We start from the raw sequence: 18,676 nt of genomic DNA on the forward strand, positions 1-18,676 counted from the left end.
ATAATTAGAAGAATCTTGGGACCTAAAATTCTCACTGCACTCTGAACTGGACTGACTCAAATACATCGTGAATGGGGAAAAGAAATTGAAAAGTGATTTTGGTGAAAATTCAAGCATATATATGAACAGGTGAGGGAATATTTTGCATACAAATCCCACCCCTCCAAACGGGTTAGCCAACAGCATCTTCCCTTGGTTATGATGAGCCAGTGGGTATTTATTCTGTTGATCTGATACTTAGAGTTCTATTTAATCAGGCATAGCTGCTCTTCCTCTCAGGTTTTCTTGTGCTGTTACAGTTAAACTCGGTGGAATTAACCTCGTCACAAAATCATTTTGGGTTTCTCTTATCGTTCTCTGGGTTCCAAGCTGTTATTAGCATATGCACAGCACTGCAGCAGCTCTGCTTTCTCATTAATGCTTCCAGTACCCAGAGGCCTTCACTCTGTGCTGTAGTGTGTCTAAAACCTTTGGTATTCTGCTTCCCATTTATTTGTCTGTGAATTTTTACAAGGTAAGCTCCAAATTTGTAGCAGGATAGGAGTTTGTTATGCCAGGTCTTTATCCCCTGGGGATCCTTGTTGAAAATTTCATGCTCTCTAGAGCCAACTTGTATCCCATCCTTTTGCTTAAGCCCCATCTGAACTTGATCCTTGGAGTGGGGGGGGGTCCTCTTCAGCACCAGAGCACTACTGTGATAAATATTGGTATCAAGTATATGAAAAGATGGTCTTTTATGGGCTCAGAATTAATCTCAGTGTAGAAGCTTGGTCATGCTAAGCATAATTACCACTGAGAAATCTTAAATCAAAGAGATTTTTTATTTAAGGATGCTGTGGGATCGTGATCGTTCCAGCAAAAGTACATCTGGGCTTTGATTTTGGAGGAACTTGTGGAAAAATATTGTTCTGCCCAAAGACAGGTAGCGTTCTCTTTTCGCTTCTCGGACTTTTTGGAAGTCTTGAAATTCCATACAGATTCCCCCTTATCTGCAGTAGTTACAGATCAGGCTTTGACTGTTCAGCCCGGGAGATCTGTTTCTGGCAGATAAAAGGGAGGGGCAGGAGAAGTGGTCCTGACATGCAAAGGTAGATGGGCTCTGTATCAACCTGGTGAACACCTCCCTCTCTTAGGACGGGGTATCAGCTTTCTTCTTTTCCCACCCCCTGCTCTCTGGGATGTGTGACTGAGATAAGGGGAACAGATGCCCTGCAACTCCCTGTTTCTGGTGGTGCCTCAGGGTAAGCGGGAGGTGGCCTGTTCCTTTAATACTTGGGGGCTGCCTATAAATGGGCTGGTTAAGGAAAGACTCTCCTGGAGATGAGAGACACCAGCACCATGGGAGTATTCTTGTTCTAAGTATCAGTTCACAGCAAGATTAGTAGGTGTAAAATTTGTCAGGGTATCTGTGGGACAGATCTTGTCCATCCTGCTGTCTCTGAGCAGACCATGGCCTTGCTGTGTCTCTGCCAGGTCTACCAGTAAGTCCTCTGTTCTTAAGCAGAGAGAAGGGCAGAGCAGGTCTAGAGGGAGATTGCACTGTCTCCTTCTTTTCCTGATCCAAATTTCCTCTCCTTAATGAGACATGGGGGCAGAATTGGGTGTTCGGTGTCAGTTTGAGTCTCTGGACCCTTGGCAAGGGAGAGTTTTCTGTTAAAGCAGGAGATCCTGCATCCTGAAATGGAGAACAGTCCTAATACTCCAGCTTCACCATGAGGGGGGAGATTTCCCAGGGCAGATTTCAGTTCTACAGTGCAACAAGGTGGGGACAGGGTATCCTTTTCCACCTTTTTTCAGACCTCCTGTCTGAAGAACCTGCTGCCACCTCATCCAGAAGGTTTAGATAAGCATCATCATGGTGTGGGATTCACACAGGATCATCCCTTGTTAATTTTGACCGGTTCCTTTCCTCCTTATGGCATACCTGTGCCAAGATGACACTGTGTGTGTTTGGGATGGAACTGCTTGCATCATTTTTTTTCATGTCTCCTGTCTCTCCTCCTCATTAGCAATTCAAATCCTGGCATCATCAGCCAGATTGTGTCTGTCTTTGTGTCCCTCAGGCCACACACAACCAGAACAAAGCACCTGGGCCTGCCCTACTGGGCTGCAATTTGGAGAGCAGACAGACACCTCTCCAGTGCTGGGTGATGCCAGTTCTTAGGCCAGCCATCCTGCTCTGGAAGTAAATGAGACAGTGACTTTCTTTTCTCCTCTGGGTTTTTTTTCTGCCACAGGGCTATATGTGGGATTTCACTGGCATCAGAAAAGCGTGAATGTGGTAAGACTTCTGCATATAGAACAGTAGTCCTTCTAAACAGCATGCCTAATCTGTTTTTTAAACATCCAGAGACACTGTTTCTATCACCTCCCTAGGGAGACAATTCCACTTCCCATCTGCTTTTTATAGCTGTGACTCTCATCCTGATATTTAACCTTAGCTATCCTTTCTTTTGTTGCAGATTATTGCTCTTCCTAACACTAGCTTCTGTGACTGTGAGTAATTCCTGTGCTCAGTTTACACCGTGACAGGCTGTAGTCATAGGTCTGGCATTGATTCTGTTCTAGTCTGTCTTTATCTTCCAATCCTCTCATCTCTTTTTTATTACCAATTTTGAATTTTTTGCTACTCTTACTCACTTATTTATGAGGGACCTAAATTGCAAAGTCATCTTACACTTGCGAAACACAGGCCAGTACAGATGCAGACCCCTTAACCTTATCTCTGCCTCAGTTGCCTGTCAGTAAAACAAAATCAAGAGCTCTTGTGCACCTAGTTAAGATGGTGAAAGGGCAGCACACACGAGCCCTTGCAAGGTGCACACATATTGCTGCAGTGAAGGTCGTGTAAGCACATCATGGAGTGTTCAGTGCTGCTGGTGCCCCTGCTGCACAGCCTTCTACATCATCTCCTTAGTTTTACTTCGCCTTTGTGCAATAGTGAAATGAGATAATTACAAAGTGGAAGGAATAATAACTTTGTATTGTTACCATAACCACTGAGGTATTATACCCTGATACCAGCATGATTATCTCAGACACAATAGTAAGGTGATTATTAATAATACTAAAGGACTTACTACTTAGCCTGCAATTTCTGCGTCGTTTCTTTTATAAACCCTATCTATTCCATCAGCCCCAAGCCTGTGTGAAGTGGGTGTGCGTTGTTGCCTCCTTGTTATCCGTTTTTCAGCGATGGGAAAATGAAACAGGAAAAAACCCCGTGAGACCCAATTTGCAGATTGAGCGGCCTAAACGCCGAGGTATCTCTGTGTGCATCACTTGTCTATCTGCACCAGAATTACTATGGCAGGCTGGCAGGTGAGGGTCTAGTAGCTCTGGTATTTAAAGATCTGTGGTCCTTTGCTCCTTTCAGCTCAAGCTAGAGAGGCCTTGTTTTCCTTGTTGTCAGGGATTGTTTCAGAAACCCACTGTCTTTATGCTTGAGTTGGCACATGTTCGTACGAACCCCGAATTTGAGGTGCAGGTGTTGGCACGGCTGGGCTCCACTGCATTAGAATAAGCTTGAGGGATGCGATGCAACCCATCAGGAGCCCTCCCACCAGGGTAGCTGCAGTGGTTTTTGCAGACTCAGATCCGAAAAGGTGACAGAGAACTTTCTCGTGCGCTTGAGACTCGAACATGGTTTTGACTTGACAAAGCCGCATCTCAGCAAAACCGAGACAGCTTCTTCCCCGTACTCTGAGCAGCAAAATACCACAGCAGCTTCAAGGAGAGGAAAAAAGTGTTGGTTTTCTTTTCTTCCCCTGAGAAAATCATTTTCAGAGCCAAAAAGCTTCTGCTGATTGCCTCTGAGGGAAGGAGAACCCAGGATTTGGAATTGGCCTTTGATAGTTTTTGGAGGAGTTTTAGTAACCTTTCAACTCGAGAACGTTTGAGCTTGGAATCAAATAGTGGTGTGAGTCCTTCTTTCATATCTCAGAGCTGTGTTATGGGGCAGTGTGAAATGGAGAACCACCCCGACATTTTTGGTAATATGAGAGTGTTTTAAGGTGTAAGAGAGGTATTTTTACCATTTGGAAAGGAAGCCAATAGAAACTAAAGGGGGACAAAAATAACCCATAACCCACACCACAGCAGGATTGTGGAAAGCTGCTACTGATATATTCTCCTGAGCTCTCAGCAACCTGTAATTATGAATTGGCTTACAGCTAAGATATTGATGGATATCACTTAAGAAGGAAAATGAGAATGTCTAGATTTTTTTGCAGTGAACCTGTACTGAACTCTCTGTGACTCTCCTCCTATTTATAACCCTGTGTGAAGTTCAAGGAAACTTGTCCTGGAGGTTTCCCATGAGAGGGAACTGTGTTTTTACCTGACTAAAGCTCTCTGGATATTTTCCCATTTTTTATTTGATCTAAGTGTGAACTTTCTCCACCCTCTGCCCCTCCTTCCTTTCTGGAGTGGTTAGGGAGGTTGATTGCAGCCAGGATTACACAAGAGATGCCAGTTGCACACATGTTTTGCATAACTGTGCTGTGTTGATTTCAGACAGGGTGCCCCAAGTTCCCTCCCTGCCTTGCGACAGTGAGTCGAGATCTCTATCTTCATTCCTGAACTTGGAGAAATGCTAGTGAGGCCTTAATGTTGAGACTTCGACAAAGAGCACCTGGCTGGGATGCTCCCCAGCTATCCCTGGGCTGCAGTGCACTTGTGTTTGGAGAAGCCTGTACTTGAAGGTTGTTTGGGCTGTTTGTATTAAAGGTGCAGGAGTGGGAAGCGCTGCAAGTGATCCGTGGGACAGTGGGGCTGAGTAGGATTTTCACTGTAAGCCAGCAGTGTTCCCCGGGATGCTGAGGCTGCTGTGAGACTCCTCCTGCCTGGATAGCCAGCTGCTCTGTGTTAAGGGTGAGGGAATGCACTCCCCGAGCACGTGTCCTTTCCTTTTCTTCCAGAGAGAGAGGCATAAATATTCTCATGTGGTCTGAGATGGTCAGGGGCCTGTGGTGAGAATCCTGACTGGAAAATTAAGACAGGCTCATCCCAGTGCTTATTTTCCATGTGGCTCTTATCTTTAAAAGCAGTGAAGTCTGCTCGATTTCAGTGAGAATAAGGGGCTTCAGCAGTCTAGGTTTTAGCCTGTGTTTTGGTTCCTTTTGCCAAAAAACAGGTACTTTTTTCCTCCTGCCTCTTTTCAACTTGGAGTGGAAGTCAAGACCAAGCTGCTTTGAGCAACCTGGAGGAGATTGGAACTAGGTTTTCTTTAAGCTCCCTCTAACACAAACCTTTCTGTGATGACAGCACAGGGTATCCCCTCAGCCAAACAGGACTGGGGCTGTCCCAGAGCTGCCCATGGCATGGTGCTGTATCACGAGAGAGAGCTGGCCTCACAGGTAGACAGAGCCTGGGGTGATTTAAGGGCTTCAAGGTCTTGCTAAAAAATAAATCACATGCAAAAAATACACCGCTGAGAATCAGATGATGAAATTTTTATATAGAAGAGTGACATGGGCCGTAGACTCTCTCTCACTTGGATACCCTTCATGTGCCTGCATTCTGCTCGTCTCCTTGGAGACAGTGTCTTGTCTGAGAGCAGTTAGCCTTGGCTAGGAAAGGCCTGACATTTCTGGGTTGTGGGATAAAGCTGTGCTGATGAATTTTCCAGCAACCACAAAGGCAGGATTTGATACAAGCATAATCAGTTCTGTACAGAGTTATCGTGTGAGCATCTTTCTCTAATACCTCTCTGGGGGCACCACTCAAGTCCCTGCTGGGAAAGACGGGTTCAAAGATCTTCGAGGAGAGCCCAGCAATCCCCGTCCCTCGGGTATCAAAAGCACTTGAGAAATTTCTCCCTTCCCTTTCCTTCTTCCAAAGAGCTGAGTCAGCTGGACTGGCATGTCTGGAACTCTGTGGCACCGCGGGCAGGCAGCCTGCCAGCTCCATTACACACTGCATCCAAAGGAACACGTCACTCCTCTCCCTCGCTCTTTTTTTTTTTTCCCTTTGCAATCTCCACCCTCTGCCTTTTATTTTTCCTTGTTGATCCGTGTAGGTGAGTCAGAGAAACCTGCTCATCCACAACCTGTTCCTTCTTGCCAAATCCTGGAGCAGCACTCCCAGTTCTTGTTAGGTGTCAGGATTAGGTTATGAAAACAAGAACTGATACAGTCAGTGTACTGGGTATGGAGCCCGTACTGTACATGAAAATTAAATGCAGAGTTAATGTGCCACTTTGTGTTCCTAATAGAGTGATATCTTTTATAGGAGAGACTTGACTCTGTGCTTCATATATAATGTTAGTGTTCTTCCTATAAAATGCCAGAATGGAACGGGGAAATGATTTAAGGCATAAGTTAGAGAACACTTAGGGCGAAAAGCCATCCTAACTCCACCGAATTTTGAAACAACGCAAGAGAGGAAAATTTCCAGTAGGAAAATGCGTGGTTCACAAGTGTTTTTTTGGCTGAGGTTTTGATATCAATTGTAGTTTTACTAATCTGGAGAAACTCCATGGATATTGGCACAGCTTCTCAGAGCTTACACTATTGGTGAGCTTCTCACCCTGGGAATTAAAACATCATGAGTTGGGATCCCCAATATCATAAATACTTACAAATGAGAGCCCAAGGTTATAAATTAGCCTTTTTATTTACCTTGCAACGCTTATTTCATGAGTGACCAAACATGCTAGCTAACTTTTCCTCTTTAGTCAGCTGGCTCCAAGAACTGGGAACTGGAGGAAAACACAGTGTGGTGTCTGCCTTGAGGTGAAACTGCCGATGTTGGTAACGCTGTAGGATCAGGTGTACCTCGGTATCCCCAGCAACATTTCCTTCAAGCAGCATCAAAGGCTTGATTTTTGCCATCTTGTGTTGGAATGAATCTGCCCCGCTGCAAAGGATAGGCCATCCACCAGGAAAAGTGCTTTGTTGGACTTTTACATGCCGCAGTAAAATGTCCACATTAGCTATATTGTGGAAAATGTATCCATTATGTTCATACATTGGTCTTCCATAAGCAGTGAGTTTGTCCCGGGGGCTGATGATGAGCCAGCTTCAGGAGGCTGCAGTAGAACTGTGGTTGAGATGAACGAGATTTCTGCCTTGATCAGCATGAAGTGCTGGTGTCCAGTTGCTGGGATAGGATCCCACCATTTCCCGTGTCAAGGAATGCAGTTAAGCGTGTTCAGGGTTTCCTAAATTCCCTGCTCCTACAGGAAACCTTTTAAAAGTACTTCTGGATGCTTAGAGAGCTGGTTTCTGTTCTCCAACTTTTCTGCCTTTACTTTCTGCCCAAGCAGTTGCTTTTTCTTCCCTTCTTTTCTTTCTCTTCCTTTTGGTTTAATTTCACACCCATATTTAATTTCCTTTCATTTTGTCTACCTCCCTTTCAGTCACGATTACAGTTTTTGAATCTAGCCAGGGCTTGTAGTGCAAAACTAATTGCACCAAAAAGGAAACATTCTAAACCCCCAAATCTTTCCTTCCTCCCTGCCTTCCTACTAATTCTCTCCACTGAGCAAACCTAAAAAATCCTGGGTATAAGAAGTTCTCTGGAACTGTTGTTATTTATTTTTTGTATTACAGAAAAATACAACTAGGAAAGATATTGAGATTAACAGGTATTGCTATTTCTAGGTAATTTTATTACCTAGAAAAAATTAATGTAGCTTCAATATCAAGACATACACACCTGATGTAGAGATTTGTGCTAAAACAGAAGCTGCCCAGTATCCCAAGATCCTCTCTCATAGTTAAAGGATCACATCATCCTTTAAATATATCTTTACTGTCAGTTTTTGTTGTGCTAAGAATTATTTTCATGCAAAATGGTCCTGACTTCCTCCTGCCCAATACTATGGTCAATTTTGAACGTGGAACAGTGAAGACTACAAAGTGTAGGTGATGAGCAGGGTGGGGAGAAGAGGCATCTGTCCATCCCTGGTGGCAGCACTTTTATATGCCTTGATGAAGCTGGAGTAAATGCTCTGGGTGCTGGGAAGAGCATTTGGGAACAGTGAGCTGGCCCAAAAAGCCTGAGGGAGACTTTTAGCACATGAGGTTTCCCAAAGTATACAGCACAGCTTGGCTCAGCACCATCTGCTTGAGACAGGTCCCACCCTTATTTTGAGTTCCTCTGCATCATTGGTGGTAAATATATGTGCTGTGAGGCAGAGAGCAACAGGAGGAGATGGGAAGGCTGCAGAGGTGAAAGGAGGCAGTCAGCTCTCTTTCTGATTGACCTCATTTGACACTGGTGCAAGACATGACAAAACCACACGCTTGAACAGCAGATCTTGATGAGGGTAACATGAAGGCATGGGCCACACTGATTCTTGGGCGGTTAGGGAAGTGTGAATAAAAATTTTCATGTCCCAAAGGAGCCCATTAGTTTCACAGCCTGACCTGCTTTGGGAAGCAAGATTCCCTTCACTACTGGCCTCGATCAAAATAAGTAAAAACTCCCAACTTCAGTGGTAGGGAAAAGAAGAGCTGTCAATATTACTTTAACCAAGTTGCTGTTATCTTCCTGACAGCTCGCTGTTAACAGTCTGTTTCCAAAACTTTGTTTCTGACAGTGACAAGACAAGGGGAAACATACAGGAAGGGAGTGTGTTCTTCCTACCTGCTAATATGAGACATAAAACTGAAAGGTGTCAGGTGCTAAAAGAAATGCTTTTTCTTGTGCAGGAGGGTATAGGTGGAACAGTGGAACTCATGGCCGTGGGATAAAAAGAAGTGAGCTGGAGTTCAGGGTTTGTTCAGTGGTTTTATGCAGAAGAAAACTATCCAGTGCTGCAGTGAAAAATGTTGTGTATTTTCTGTTTCCCATTGTTTATATAGTACAAAATTCTTGGTAGCACTGTTTGGCACTGCCTGCTCCAAATAACGCATAGATCCTGTTGGCTTTGTAATGTTCAAGGGCTTCTGCAGGATATGCAAAGGGGCTGCACTAGGAATACACACAAACTGTGTGCAGCTGGTGTGAGTTGGCTTCAGGGCATTGCTTCCATTGACAGTACCCATGAATCTGGCCCAACATCTACACTTGCTTTACCCAAAGAGGAAGCAAAAACCCCCCAAACAAACATAAGCGCTGGTGAAGGGAGTGTTTGTCCAGCAGCATTCCTGATCTGCACCGAGCTACCCACGCCCTGTGCTGACCCTGTGAGCTGTTCCTCCCCACCTGCACTCGGAGATCAGCTTGCAATGACGTGTGAATCTCCAGTCACCTCCTTACATTCCCACTGAGCTGTGCCACTGACAGGGAGTGGACAGGGCAAAGGAGAACAACAGACCAACCTAAACTCGTTTGAATTTTTCCTGCTCGCTCTGTTGCTGGGTTAAAATGAAGAGAAGCCAAGAGCACATTTGGGAAGGTTTGTCCTGTGAAGTAATTAACACTCCGCTTATCAAGTCAGCTTCGTATAATGTTAAAGGTCTGAAGCGGAGTGGAAAATACGGAGCTGGTAGGTAGAGTTAAGGTTTAACCTCTGTCTTCAGCTGGTTCCCACCCACATCCAGATAGCATGGAGACATTGCAGGGTGGAGCTCCTTTCCAAAGTCACCTCTCCGTATTCCTTGGAGGGCCTCTCCCCCTTTAAAAGTAAGTGATGGCAACCCTGGCTGCTTTAAAGTGATTTTGAAGCCGGGCAGGTGGTAAAACACCAGTTATTTTGTGCACTTCCTGGTTTGTGTTAGTTTATCTCAGCACTGGAGTGCAATTTAAACAGTCTTTTTTTGATAGTATTTAACCATTTCAGGGTTGATGTAGAACTCCTGGGAACCCCACCGGTGCTGGGGTGCCTGGCATTCTGGGATGTGTTGGCATGGGACTTGGACAGTGCAGTGGCCTTGCAGCGTAAGTGCAGAATATTTGCACTTGAAATTTTCCAATATATATGTGGGGAGGGGGGAATCTGAAAGCTTCATTGCCATTAATATAAAAAATGATTGTTGGGTGCCTTTTGGCTTCAAAGCTCCTGTATCGAAGGGAATGCAGGTTATCCAAGAAAAATACATGAGGAGAGTTTCTGTGTGGGGCAATATGTGTTTCTTGAAATGTAGAACTGGAGCAAGTAACCATGAATTTCATCTTTTTCAGAACTAAATGCAACAATAATGTCCCTATCTGTGTTTTCCTCGGTTTGATGAGTGATTTATTTGCATGGTTTCACAGAGGCAGGTATATTTTCCTTCATTTGTCAAACATACAGAGATAGAACATACTAACCTGCAAAGTGAACTGTTTGTCTTCTGTGCTGCAAAGGAAGAAAGTGGGGTGTAAGGTCCTTGCTTTTCTGTTTTGAATTATTTAATGGGTGCTGCAAGACTGTGGCAGGAGCCTTAAAAGTATCTGGACAGTTTGGAAGATTTCAGTAATTCTGTAACTGTGCCAGTGAAACAGGAGTTTGTTTGTTTGTTTTGTTAAACTTCTGGCACAGAAATGCCACCTACTTATTTATAACCCTCGTGGCAGATTGAAACATTGTTTTATTTGTGAAATCCTGCGGATCAGTTAATAAATGAATACAATCTGATGAATCAGATTATATAACAGAGCCACCAGGAGCTGCAAGATAAGTTGTAATAAAGTATTAAAATCGTAACAGGCTTAAGGCAGAACGATCTGAAGGCACATATTGGGACCCAACCCCTTAAATATTGTACATGAGCACTGATTTAGGGTAGATTCTGGCTGTGTGCTTATACCAAAGGTCAGGACAAGCTGGTTTTCATTTGCTGGGAATCTCACAAGATGTTATGGCTGTTGAACAACCTCATATATATATCAATAGGCAATTGATAATAATGTTGACTGAGAGACACTGGGCCATGAGGTCACGAAGTCAGTCAAGTGCTCTATTTTGAGCTCCAAGTCAAGAAACTACCAGTTGCCTAAAGACCTGTATGTAGCTTCTGCTGCTGTAGTGCTGCATTTTGGTTTTTGAACCTTTCGAGTTGTCCAGAAACCTTTTTAAGCACAGATCTAGTTGTATGGTTTCCGCTACCCCATGATCTAGTGACCTTGTCCCTTACCACGTGACTTCATAAACCCTAAGACTTGGCCCAAAATATGTTAATCTAAAAAGTGCATGTAGAATGGAGACATCAGCACTCCGTGAGATCCAGAAATGTATCTGCATACCCTGGGTATTGCTGCCTTCGCTTGGACTGCAACATTAAAAGACTGAGGTGAAGTTTTGTTAACATGACTAGAGATTTTGTTCTTTCTGAAAATCAGACTGCTTTACGATGTCACAGGCTGGGCACTCAGAAGTGAATGTACTTGACACCCTGTGTCTCCTATCCAGGTGTTTTTGTGCAGTGGCAGCCTGCAGCCTTATTTGAGATGTTTCCATGTTGTGACTTCTGCATGCATGGTGTCTTGGACAATCTTGGGCTGACTGTGGGACTTGATATTATTTCTGAACTCCAGTATATACAGATTGTAGTGTGTGTGTATTCTCACAGGCACAAAAAAAAAAAAAAAATCAATGCATCAAAGAGCCCCCATGAATTTCAATTAACACATTTACAGTCATTAAGCACAGCAGCACGGTAGAGCATTGGAGTGGGAGGCAAAGCTACGTGCTGCTCAGAGCCAGCATGGGCTTAGGTCTCGCTTTAATTTTTTTTGTGTGATTAGTTCGTTCAGGGGTCTATTATTCATGTAAATATTTTTGTGTGTGAGGCTCTGAGCTGGGCAGCTGTAGGAAAGCTGAAGTACACCGTTTAATTACAGTAGCGAAGCGCAGGGACCGTGTCGCGTCTCCACATCCTCAGCCCTCCTGCTGAAACCTGGGCCCTCCCCGGCTCTCCCGACTGTGTCCTTGGCGTGGGGAAACAGAGCTGGGAAGGACTGCAGCAACTGTTGTGTCCCCCTTTCTGGGACCATTGCACGCTCTCCTTTTTGTTCTGTGCCGTGTGAAATGTCACCAAGCTCGGGGCATTTGACATCTTGCACTGAGTGTTTCCCGGTCTGAAGGGACACTGTGCTGCACATGCCACATGTTGGCTTTTTTCTGATTTGTTTTTCTTGCTGTTCCTGCTTGATCCTCTGCTCTGTGACACCCTGAATATTTCCTCCTGCTCTTTAATGTTCACTCCTATATCTTATAAAATCCCAGTGTATTATTAAGTCCTTAATTTCTTAGTAGAGATACCGGCCCTATTTTTCTGTGTCTCCCAACTTGTGTGAGCTCCACCAAATTTGTCTCTGTGCATCTGGCAAAGTGCACGAGTTCATTTACATGCTGCAAAGAAAGGAATGATTACCTTAATCATACGTATGAATAATTGAAGGCCGGGAAATCAGAGTAACTTGCCTGCAGTCACAAATTTGTAGTGTAACCAAGAATTGAACCCGTGCTCCCTAGTCCCAGCCCAGGACCTTAATCATATTTTCTACCTTTGTGTTAAAGCTGATTGTACTCTGATTAAGTCCCATTTAAGACAAAGGGCTACTTAGTGGTAGCCACTGTGTAACTGCAGAACAGTTCCATTCACCCAGGCACCTTCCAGTTTTAGGGAAGAAACAAATTGGTGAATTAGTATGGGTTATGATTGTGACGGTGGATTCTACAGCCTTACTGATGTGTGTAAGTATCAGCCCCAAAGAACAAATTTTAACTTCGGTGCTACTTCAGAAAGATTCAGTCAGCGAGTACTGGTGTTTGCTTCAGCTGTGGGTGCTAGGGGCTGAGCAAGAATTTTACAGAAATAAGTCCCACTCATTGCACTGCCATCAGAGGGTCTCCCTCAGACCAAAAGTAGCTGTGTCAGATGGCCACGTAGTGCAGAAATGCTGGCTGGCTTCACTTCCACGGCCTGGCTGGGGCAGTAGTGCAAAAGTAATGGAAATCTGATACAAACCCCAGTGCAAAGTCTCTGGTCCTTGGATTGGACTGGCCTAGGTCACACGGCCACAGTGATGCCCGTTCCTGGATGAGCAGGTGGTGTCTGTGGTTGAGCTGTCGCCAGGGCTTGGGACACGGGCAAACGGATGGGAAGGGGTTCTGCTCTGCATTGCTTCAGGAGAATGTGCTACCCAACGCAGGGAAATGTGCTGAAACCAGTGTGTGTTTTGTCATTTATCTTGAGGAAGGCAGGATTTTAGCTCAGCAAAGTGTGTCGTAGCTCTTAACCTGTTCCACAAGCCTTTCTCACTTTATGTGCTTATGGCAAGGTGTTACCTGGGATGCATTGTTGTTTCCCTTTGACTTACTTTATATTCTGCTCTGCACTCCCATTTCTTTTGAGAGCAAAGTGCTGTGTGAGTGCCTTACAGTCTCTTTTACTGACCTTTTTTTATGACTTTAGAGAAGTTTCTCTAGGCCCTAGTCTACTTTCTGTCTTGAATATTGACCTTAGAGTTACACCATCTCGTTGTCGCTGCACACAGACTTCTCAGCTATCAAAGTTCACCCACAGGACTCAAAGTATTCCTAACTCAGAAACACCTTGCTTTTATGTCCTCCTCCTCTTCCCCCTCCTCCCTCCACATGAGCATTTTAATTTCACAAGCAAACTCCGTTTCACTGTGAATTTCGACAAGTGGTTCACCTGTTTCAGGGTAAAAATTGTACTTCAAATTTAAATGTCTTTTTCACTGTGACTGTCATAATATTTTCCATTTGAGGCTGAGATTCCACCGTGGGTTTTCTGTGCCATGTTGTCATCTGTACAAATCTGAGCTTAAATGTGTGGAAATTCTGACATTTCAGTAAGAAATATAAAGTGATTTTTAAATGTTCTTTAAGTTAGCTGTTTCATAGGTGTGGCCGCTGGGTTTTACCCGGTGCCCTGGTCTTTCCCAGTTCAACAACAGACGGAAGATTTCTCAAAGATTTGGGGCTTGTTTGCGTTGAGTGTGGTGTGTCATTTCTGTGAGAATGGGTTATGGTAATTTTTTATCTGATTGATTGTCCTGAGAAGGTACTGACTTTGCCTGGGCGCTGCTGCCATTGGTGGCGGTGGTTGCGCACAACGCCGAATGCAGCGTCCACGTACCATGGTCTTCCGTGGGGATCTCGGGGAAGGCAGCTTCATATCAACCAAACTGAGCCAAACTGTGAGTGGCTTCACAGTGGAAATGGCTCCACATTGGAAAGTCCTGCCTTTAGTGGGGGCTCAGAGAGGGGTTCGGTAGCTGTAACGCTGTTGGACTCTTTATCTTCGAGTCAGGGGCCTACAGACAAAGACTGCTCGTGCCCATTAGCGCGAGCCACATGTTCCAGGGCCAAATTTTGAAGATTGATCTACCATAAAGTATTTGACAGAGGCTGAAAACTCTTTTGGCACTGATATGTTCTCATGTCGGTTGTTCTGTGGAACAAAGGCCGCGGTTGAGATCGTCACCGGAATTGAATTCTCCAAAACACCGTTACAGCTTTCTGTAATGGGTAATATGAAATACATAGAGATGTACACCCACTGGCAACATTCATTTCCACAAATATATATGTATTGTCATAGACTACTTTGAGAATACAAGGGGATATTTGCAGCTATTTCAGTGGCTTGACATTTGTCACAATGACACGATTTCTAAAGTCTAGACTGTAATTGCTGCCTCGACTTGCTGCACCTCTGACCAAACAGGCTGTGAGAATTGCTGGTGACACAAACTCCTGCTATCAGGCCTGATTCCACTGTGGTCTGACCTGATCAATTGCTGCACAACCCAAGTCACGGTCACTCTGTAATTTTATAGCGAAAATCAGGTTTTACGCGTGTGGGGCTGTGATGTGATTGCATCTCTAGAGCCAGGGGGGACAGAATTTGGAGATGAACCCAAGGGAGTTGTACTTGATCCTACTCAACTGGTGCTCACAAACTTCATTCTTCAGTTGTGTATTAGGCAACATGACTAACATTTGCCACATGTTGTTTATTCTCTTATCTTCTCCCAGAGGAGGGAGCGTGTGTGCTGGGACTATTTCTTTCCTTGGGAAGTTATGTTCCTCAAATCCCATATTGCCTGTAAAAATCATGCCTTTATCATTAGCTTTTATCATCTCTATTGACCTTGAAATTTGATGGAATTTAGGTAGATGACCATCCTAGATATTACTGGAAAAGCTCTGCTGTGCTGTATGTGAATAGTTACTGAAATGGTTGCAATGCAGGGAGCAACCATTTGAAGAGGTCTAATAAAACCTCTTTTCTGATTGTCGAATCAATTATTTTTTTGTAATGTGAGCTTGTAGCAGAATATTTCTGTGTTAAATGATAATAATTTAATTATTGTGTCCGCCTCGAATAGCTGCAAGCAATCATCCCTTGCCTTTGTGTCTTACAGTTTATCTAAATTGCTTGATAACCTGGTGTAGCCCAACTGGTTCAGCTCAGTTAACGTAATCCCTTCCATTGCACTGGTTTTGTTTTTTTTTTTTATTAGACACCGTATTAGCTTCTAATGAGGGCATCAGACTGACAGACATTGATGCCATCTAGATGCATGATGAAGCATTGTAATGGTGATTATAAAAGGCTTTCCATCCTAGGGAGCCTCCGGTGTGTTTTCCTAAAGGTGCCTCCAGAATGAGCTGGCTGGTTTACGTTTAAGAGCTGGGGCTTGATCCAGATCATTCACATCAAGGGCAGTTATTCTGGGAATGATAATGAGCCTCACGCTGGGCCTCCACTGAGATTTCCATTACCAGCATCAGTTATGGCAACAGCGTAAGCAAGAGAGCAAAGTAAAATAAAGGCCACAACGACTCTTTGGTCTCAGACACGCTTTCTTGAGGATAAGCCTTGTCTCTAAATAAAAAAATCCACAGTTTTGATACTTACTAAAAGCAGCTTTTTTTTTTTTTTTTTTTTTTTCCCCTGGTGGAAAACTTGGTTGTGTCACTGAGCTGCGCACACAAACTCCTTGGGAAAAACTGAAGCTTTCTGCAAGCGTGTTCATTTCATCAAATCCTTTTTTTTCTGAGATAAAAACATTTTAAACTGTTGGACCAGCTCTTGTTCCTCAGGCTCAGGCTTTTTCATCTTCTATCCCAGGGTGATGTGGCATGTGCTGGTCCTGCAGAGGGCCCGGAGAATTGCCCTGACTCTGGGTTTTCCATGTTTGGGGCTCCAGCCCCAGCACCAAGAGCCCTCTGCTCAGCTTCTTCTTGGCTGCAGCTGTCCTCCCCACAGCTTCCCCTGCCTTTCCCCTTCCCAGGGGTGACGGTGCAGCTTGGCTGCAATTAGTACAGCTCAGATTTCATTAAGTAAATGACTGTGAAAAGCTTTCAGTATTGGGACAAACCCAATAGAAACATGGAATATTATCCAGCAGAGGATGTTCTCAATTTCTTTGGCCAGAAACTAAAATTCTTACCCAAGATTTTCAAAACTCTGGGAGAAGTTTGACCTTCCCCATCCCTCAGCCAGCTCTGAAATTCACAGCCGATGGTGTTTTACTAGACTTGTAGCACTAACTTAATAGCTCTTTAGTTATTAAAGGATAAATGTTCATGTTCTACAAGTTTAAATTATATTAAAAGCCTTTATTAGCACCGCTTGGCAAAATACCTTCTGGCTAGCTTTCTGGCCTTGGGCTAGGCCATTCTTGTGGTTTCTTAATGACATGCTATGAAAAGGACATAATTTATGAGAATTTGGTGCCAGGTTTTGCATGTATTAAGAAGCACTTGCCATTTGTGCATAATGCTGCTGAGCAAAATTAAAAAAAATATATTTAAAACTGGAGCTACGTCTTGCATTCATTTGGCTTGATTTTAATTGTACACAGCTTTTATATTTTTATGTATATATGTTTAGATGTATATAGATTTGTATTATATATATTTTAATATTATCTGGTCTCTGAATTACTGATTGTTGCTCAGTTCTGACATCTGACAGTGCAGTTACCAAAGTTACTTTCTGTTTACTTTCCAACCTTCCCTTAGTAATTTTGGCAAAGTTTTCTCAGTGAGAGAACTCCTCTGGGCCATGTAATGGGTTTCCCCATGACTGGGAGAAGAATTAGGCCACTGGGGCAGCTCGTTTTTGTGAAGGCAACTGTTCGGGCCATGGGCAAAATATCTCAGCAGTTCCTTTCCCACGAGACTCGGTGACACGCAGGCAGTGGTGGGGTGTGATTCAGCTGGCTGGTGTTTTTTTCCCCTCTCAGCATCTGTTTATTTGCTTTGCAACCAAGTCCGCCCCCTTTTCCTTCTGCTGATGCAGCACCTCAGCGTGAAAAACGGATGGGGCAAAGTACCCGGCGGGTGGGAGGAGGTGTGTGCAGTGGGAAAACAGGGCTGGGAAAAGGGCCTGGGACCTGAGTAACCTTTCTTAGGTGTCTTTCCATCGCAACAGTTGTTTGTGGCGGAGGTGAGAGTTTTTCTGCTCGCAGTAGCGGGGTGCAGTGGATTTGACCCAGTGCTCTCATTCTTTCCGCAGTGGGGAAGCCTCACAAGTGCAACTACTGCGGCCGGAGCTACAAGCAGCGCAGTTCGCTGGAGGAGCACAAGGAACGCTGCCACAACTATCTGCAGAATGTCAGTATGGAGGCTGCTGGGCAGGTCATGAGTCACCATGGTGGGTGCAAACCGTCTTCTGAGGGCACTTGGACTTGGAGCATCTCTTGTGGGTTTTTTTCCATATGTTTTTCTTCCTTCCTTTCATCTTTGTATCATTTCCATCTTAGAGGTTGTTTATATTCAGATAGGCGGAAGGAGGAAAGATGGGCTAAAATCCTCAGTCTGTCCAGTTTAACGGCACCATTTTTGCTGATTTTGTTTGTCAGTATTTTGCTTTTTAGTATGCAAAAATATACAGAGATGAAAATAAACCAAAGTTACCTGAGCAAATTACTCTAAAAGTCATATCATAGAATCATAGAATAGTTTGGGATGAAAGAGATCTTAGAGATCATATAGCTACAAGTCCCTGCCATGGCCAGGGACACCTCCCACTAGACCAGGCTGCTCCAGGCCCCACCCAGCCCAACCCTGAACACCTCCAGGGATGGGGCAGCCACAGCTTCTCCAGGCAACCTGTGCCAGGGCCTCCCCACCCTCACAGGGAAGGATTTCTTCCCAATATCCCATCTAACCCTGCCCTCTGGCAGTGTGAAGCCATTCCCTCTTGTCTTTCCATGCCCTTATCCCAAGTCTCTCTCCAGCTCTCTTGCAGCCCCTTTAGACACTTGAAATCCACCTGGGGCCTTCTCTTCTCCAGGCTGTCCCTATATCAGAGGAGCTCAAGCCCTCAGTGCATCTTCATGACTCAGTCCAACAGGTGCACATCCTTCTTATGTTGGGGACCAGAGCCCCCGTGTGTAAAATGTGTGATTCCCTTCCCACTCCTTTCTGATAGTGAGTGATAATTATAAGGATGGTGAAGGTATTCAGAACTTCTTGTTTCTGCTTTCTGTAGTATTATCTTATCCCTCCAAAAAAGGGAGGGATAGATGTAAGAATCTCTAGAGCAGAATGGAATTCAATAGCGTTGGTGAAAGTAATTGTAACCAAAAAATGTTTGTATGCATTTACATGTGCTAGTATTAATATATGTTAACTAACACTGCATGTGTTAATATACATAAGGACTGAAGATTGCCAAAAAGATTGTTGAAAGCAAGAAATGTCAAACTCTGTGAATTTGTTTTCAGAAATTTCTGGAGCTATTAGTATGGGTAATGAGCATAATGCCTCAGATTGCAGGGTTGAAGGCTTAATCTGTAGGAATAAATGCTAAATGGT

At 44.2% G+C, this 18,676-nt stretch overlaps 1 protein-coding gene across 7 annotated transcripts in view; it reads left to right on the plus strand.

The window, feature by feature from the left end:
• Window positions 1-18,676, plus strand: part of IKZF2 (IKAROS family zinc finger 2) — a 106,831-nt gene that overhangs the window by 75,659 nt on the left and 12,496 nt on the right. For 4 of the 7 annotated variants that reach the window (XM_027890329.1, XM_027890328.1, XM_027890333.1 and 1 more), the window contains one exon: window positions 17,373-17,558. In XM_027890329.1, coding sequence (XP_027746130.1) covers window positions 17,373-17,558 — 186 coding nt within the window. The remainder of the gene's footprint in view (window positions 1-17,372; window positions 17,559-18,676) is intronic. The other 3 variants (XM_027890331.1, XM_027890334.1, XM_027890335.1) reach the window with 1 other exon arrangement.

Source organism: Empidonax traillii, unplaced genomic scaffold, assembly GCF_003031625.1.
Source record: "Empidonax traillii isolate 1590-97213 ecotype Southwest subspecies unplaced genomic scaffold, ASM303162v1 scaffold284:size1552100, whole genome shotgun sequence".
Classification (NCBI taxonomy): Eukaryota; Metazoa; Chordata; class Aves; order Passeriformes; family Tyrannidae; genus Empidonax; species Empidonax traillii.